General features: G+C 54.1%; 2 protein-coding genes across 2 annotated transcripts in view; one reads left to right on the top strand and one right to left on the bottom strand.

Moving 5' to 3' along the window:
• LOC103616928 (bone morphogenetic protein 8A-like) overlaps positions 1–1,368 on the top strand; it is a gene marked incomplete at its 5' end in the record, with an annotated part of 6,197 nt that extends 4,829 nt beyond the window's left edge. Inside the window, one exon of the mRNA XM_017736103.1 lies at positions 785–1,368. The remainder of the gene's footprint in view (positions 1–784) is intronic.
• Positions 1,369–2,824: 1,456 nt separating this feature from the next.
• Positions 2,825–5,760, bottom strand: PPIE (peptidylprolyl isomerase E; the record flags this gene model as incomplete). Its single annotated transcript, XM_008635080.2, has 9 exons — positions 2,825–3,164; positions 3,247–3,389; positions 3,921–4,106; positions 4,189–4,312; positions 4,431–4,531; positions 4,652–4,733; positions 4,907–4,933; positions 5,478–5,521; positions 5,643–5,760. Coding segments are annotated over 9 exons (894 nt in total), but the record flags the coding sequence as incomplete, so codon positions are not given.
• Position 5,761: the final 1 nt, after the last annotated feature.

Below are 5,761 nucleotides of genomic sequence, written 5' to 3'. Positions count from 1 at the left end.
GCTCTTCTGGGAAGCGCCGGGGCAAAGGCGGCTGCGGAGCCGTGCCAGCCCCGGGCTGTGCTGCAAATAGCAGGGTTGGACAGCAAAAACACCGGACTTCCGAGCTGGGAGAGCTCGGCTGCCCCTGCCACAAATGAATCGCACATGTCGGGGGAAGCCGGAGAGGGCTCCGTGCGCCCCGCAGCCTCCGAGGCTCCCTCCTGCAGGAAAACGCCGGGATACAGCGCGGCCCGAGCAGGGAAAAGCCATCCCAAAGCGGAGTCGTGTTCACAGAGGTGCTGTGGGCTTTGGGTTTTAAATCCTGGGTGGAGAATCGCTGTTGGAACAACACCCAGCGCCCCCCACCCACAGCGAGCCTGACCCGTGCTGCCCTCATTTATGGGGTTTTTTTGAGTCGTTTGTCTATTTCTGTGAGAAAAGGGCCCTGAAATGCCGAATCAACGGAGTGCCGAGAGCCCTGCTCCAACACAAACCGCAGCAGGGACTGCCTGGAGTTCAGAATAAATATTTTTGCAAAAAGATGGAAATAATCCCCCCATTCACCCGGGGTTTTTGGTTGGTTTGACGCTTTTGCTGTTGCCTGGAGCCAAATTTGCTGAGGCTAACGGGGCTCCATCCATCCCCCAGGTCCACCTGATGAAGCCTGAGGCCGTGCCCAAGGCGTGCTGTGCCCCCACCAAGCTCAGTGCCACCTCCGTCCTCTACTACGACAGCAACAACAACGTCATCCTCAAGAAGCATCGGAACATGGTGGTGAAATCCTGCTGCTGCCACTGATGGACAGGTCCCTGAGTGTCCCATTCCCACCCCTGGGTGTCCCATTCCCACCCCTGGGTGTCCCACCCCACTCCCACCAGAGCAATGTGCCCCTGGGTTTCTGCTGCGTGCGTGGAAGAGGAGCTTTGGGGGCTGCATCAGAGCAAAATCTGTTCATAATAACAATAAACACCAAAAATAAACCCCTCCCACCCCTTTCTAGAAGTGGATGTAAATAATATAAAACTCCCTTTCTCTTACCCTGCTTGATGAGACACGGATATATGCAAACACACACACATACGTATATATATATATATAGGAAAGAGAGGATTTTTGGCTGATTCTGTTCTGTCTGTGACCGATTTGTGCATCCAGGTTGCTCTGGGACTGAGCTGTTTCTAGAACTGCGTGTTTCTCAACTAACCCACCTCTACCCAAGTGCTTTTAATTCCCTTAATGAAAATATCATCAGCCAATTAAGCAGCTGGCTGACTAACCCGCTCCTGTTTACCCAAAGTTCACCAAACTCAGCCAGCTGGAAAAAAAATAAAACATCCAATATTGAGCTACGGCCCTGTTATAAAATAAACGCAAAGTCTGGAAAGTAAACACGGAGTTTCTCTTGCTCTTTGTGTTTTAATGTCACAGCACAACAGGGCTCTGTTTGGAGGACATTTCGCAATGAAAAAATACTCAGGACCAGCTAAAATTGTACCTATTTGCTCAGAAATGAGCCCTGGTGTGAGTTTTAGGTCAGGCTGTGCCCATCCCCTGGGCTCCCAGCGGGGCTGTGACCAGTCCCAGGCAGCCTCCCCAGGCTATTTGCACAATTAAATTATTTATTTGCTCTGGTTTGAAAAGGAAAAGGCCTGTCCTGGTTCTCAGCTCGGATACCTGGGGAACCTTGGATCAATAAACGAGTAAAGAACCTGGCACAGTCAGGAAAAATCCCAATAGCTCCACCAAAAGAAGGAAGATTTGCTCCCTGCCAGGGCCCAGCTTCCCAAGAAAAGGTCTTGCTTATCTGGGTGTCTAATTCCACCCAAAATCCAGCTCAGGATGCGATCCTGGCTCTGTGCCTCCTGCAGAGAGAACACCCAGGCCTTCCACTGACTCTGGACTCTCCCTCTCAGGTCTTGCTGAAGGTGCCTGCAAGGGCTGACGTTAAAATTTGGGATTTAAACAACAAAAAGGAGCAAGGAAGGGAAAAGCAGGGCTGGGGTTTTGTCTGTCAGGAATCACATCCTTGTGTCTCACCTTGTCCCAGTTTCAGGACAATGCACAACCCCCAGCCACGCTGGAACACCAGCCAGTGGAAAAAAAAAACCCAACCCTGATGGAAAAGCAACACCCCTGACTCGTGAGGGGCTGGGAAAACCAGGAATCCCCAATGGCACCAGCTCTTCCAAACACCCCCAAAATCTGAACATCGGATATTCCTCTCCCCCTCAGCAGCCTCATCCCTCCTGCACAAGCTCAGAACCACACATCCCTTCCATAATTTCACAGGAAACCCCAAATCCACCACTTCCCACCCATGTGGTCACCTGTCAGTGCAAAGCCAGGGCTGCCCACCACAGGAACCATAAATCCATGTGGTTTATCCCACTCTGCAACCTGGAGTTTGGAAATCCTTTCCTTCAGCCTCATCACTCCGGGTTTTTTTCCTTCCTCATCACCCAAAGAGCTCCTTCATTCCCTGGTGTTCCTTGTCCTGACCGTGTTCTCCAGCTCACGCATCCCAGGAAACGCCCTCCCTCTGGGGTGGGGATGGAGCTGGACCAGGCTTCCCAGCAGGAGAGATGCCAGCCAGGGACCTGCCTCCCTCTGCTGCTGGAAAAGGACACTACAAGGCCAGGGACGCGCCAAAAACGCCTCCACGAGATGCTGCTGTGGAACAAACACGAGATATTCAGCTCTGCTCTTCTTCCCCTGGCACAGGTACCTTCCCCTGGAGCCAGGATTTAGGCACAGGATTAATGAACACGAGGGCAAGTGCAAAATAAAACCCATCTTTGCTCAAAGACCAGCCTCCCACAGAGAGAATTCAGCAGCCAGGCTCTCAGTATTTTTAAAACTAGCTTTTAATTTTACCAAACATCAATTGTTTTCCAGAACACGGCAGCAGGACCAGCCCGGCCCTGCTCGAGCAGCGCAGGCTGGGAAGCGATTTATCCCGGGAAGGATAAATCCTGCCCACAGCAACCTTTGCAGGGCAATTCCCATGGAAGCTGCGGGATGGGCGCTGCTGGGCAGTCCCTGAGGTGTCCCATCCCTGCTGGTTCCCCATCCCTCCTGGCTGGGCTCCCCCCATCCAGCCCCTCCAAGTGCCGAGCTCACGGGCACTCCCCGCAGTCCGAGATGATCACCTTCTGCTTTGGCTTCCCATCTTTGGTGCCCTGAGCCTTGGCAGGAATTCCAGGCATGAAATCCTCAGGGCAGGAAGGACATGGGGTGTGCCCCCAGCACCCCAGTGCCCTCACCTACCTCGATCTCCCGCACCACGTCCATGCCCTCTGTCACCTCCCCGAACACCACGTGCTTCCCGTCCAGCCAGTCTGTTTTGTCACAGGTGATGAAGAACTGGGAGCCGTTGGTGTTTGGGCCGGAGTTTGCCATGGACACCATCCCTGGGATCAGAGAGCGCAGAGTTACGGCCCAGCACAGCAGCTGCTGCATCAGCCCAGCCCCATTCCCACGTCCTGCAAAACGCTGCTGGATCGAAGGGAGCTGCTGGGTATCAAAATCCACAGGAACTACTGGAAATCAATTACGGGGAGGAACACTTGCAAGTGTGAAAGATGCTCAGCTATTTTTAGCTGCAAAGCTGTTTGTAAGGAGATAAACCTGCTTGCTCGCTCCTGCTTTTCACAGTCGTGCTGTGACACTCCTCGTTTAAAATCAAGCAGGAGAAGCAGCTTTGAAATTGTTTTTCCTTTATGTAATACTGCAAATAAAGTGGGCAGAGAGGGAAGGATGCACTTCTGCTCGGTGAGACACGAGGGTCTGAATGTGGCAGAAGAATCTGGCCAATCCAGATTGTAATAATTATAATTACAATTCAGGGCTGCTGCTATCAACACGGCCAAACCAGCCCAAATGTGGCCCCTAGGTGATGCTGAGCCATTTTCTCTCCAGCCCCTGCCTGGAGATGGATTTACCTGGCCCTGTGTGCTTGAGGATGAAGTTTTCATCATCAAACTTCTTCCCGTAGATGGATTTGCCGCCGGTGCCGTTGTGGTTGGTGAAGTCTCCGGCCTGGCACATGAACTGGGGGATGACGCGGTGGAAGCTGCTGCCTTTGAAGCCAAATCCTTTCTCGTGGGTGCAGAGGCAGCGGAAATTCTCTGTGTGGGGGCAAAGGGGAGGGAGGTGAGAGCTGTGCCACCCCGGGGGTCACCAGGACGGGAGGCTGAGCCTTCTCCTCACCCGCGGTCATGGGCACCACGTCGGAGCGCAGGAGGATCCGCAGCCGCCCCGCAGGTTTGTTCCCGATCTTGATGTCCATGTAAACCTGCGGGTTGACCCGGGATTTCTTGGCAGGAGGCTCATCCTGGGCAGGAAAAGAAAGAAAAGCAAGCTGAGGTGACATTTCTCTGCTCTGTCTCCAGCCTTACAGTCCCATCCTTTGGGATAGAGGGGATACAGATGGCTCCAGTTGTTTTTCCTACCTCCTGCGCCTCTGCTTTGGGGGCCTCTGCTCCTCCCTCCTCCTTGTTCTCCTCCAAAGTCTTCCCTGAAAACTTCTTCAGCCACTCGTCATCTGACCAGACTGTGGCCACAAAGGGAAAGGTCAGAGCTCAGGAACTGACCCGAAGGGCCACACCTCAGCTTATGCACAGAGCTCTGAGCATCCCCAGGGATGTTCTCCCCCTCCCAGGCCCCGACTCACCAGGCCTGGATGATCCTTCTTTAATCCGCATGGGTTTGGCCAGGTTCACGCGGATTGTCCTGCCAAAGAGCTCGGACTCGTTCTGCAGAGGGGAAAAAAGCACGACAAAGCCCACCAAAAGGTATAAAACCACCCCAAAGCCCTGCAGAGCTCAGAGAACGGGGTTTGGGTTCTCTCTACAGCCCACAGCACCCAGGGCAACAAAGCCACACATCCCCCTAGAACACAGAGCAGGAGTGGGAACAGGGTCCATACCATGTTGTCAATAGCTGCCGCTGCATCCTGCCAAAAAATCAAAATAAAATCATTATAGGCATTTCTTCTCAAGGCCCAGCATAGCCATGTCCCAGCATCTCATTATAAAGACGACTGCCAGGTTTTCCTAAACCTCATCTATCCCAGGGATGTACAAACCGATGGGTTTCGTAGAAGCCATACCCAAACCCCATCCATGTGGGTCTCATCTTCCAACAACCCAGAAAACCCCATTTCAGATGCTTTTTATTGCTGCCATGAGCATTTGGGAGAGGAGGAGAGATTTGTGTACCAAGCCCAGGACAGGTGATAGGAGGACAAATACGTGACAGCCCGTGGTGACCACGAAGCCAAGAAACCCACCCGGGGATGGCAGCAGGAGAGCAGTTTGCTTTGGAAACGGGAAAAGAAAATGGGAAAAGCGGGAATTTGGAGGAGCAGAACACCTTAATGCTGTGCCGGGGAACACACACCCGATTCCACGGACTGTCTCCAGCGGGAAAAGGATCCATCCCAAAACCCCACAGGCGAGCAAACCCCCAAAAGGCTCAAGCATCTGCTGGTTCCTCACCTCTGCCAGCTCAAACTCCACGAAGGCGAATCCCCGGTGCTTCTCTGGAGGGAGGCAAGCGAGGGGGTCAGGGCCAGCACGGACACACCGGGGGGGTCCCATCCCGGGAAAAGCGCTCGCACCCAAAGCCGCACCCGGCGCGGCTGCAGCGCCCCGAGCACGCACCGGTCTCGTAGTCCAGCGGGGTCTGGGTGTCGGTGGTGTCCCCGCGGGGGATGAAGGCGGCGTGCAGAACCTTCTCGTCCCCCTCCTCGGCCAGCCCGCCTGCGGGGGCGGCCAGCGGT

Source organism: Corvus brachyrhynchos, unplaced genomic scaffold, assembly GCF_000691975.1.
Source record: "Corvus brachyrhynchos isolate BGI_N302 unplaced genomic scaffold, ASM69197v1 scaffold65, whole genome shotgun sequence".
In the NCBI taxonomy this organism is placed as follows: Eukaryota; Metazoa; Chordata; class Aves; order Passeriformes; family Corvidae; genus Corvus; species Corvus brachyrhynchos.
This window is presented reverse-complemented; position numbering and strand designations above follow the sequence as displayed.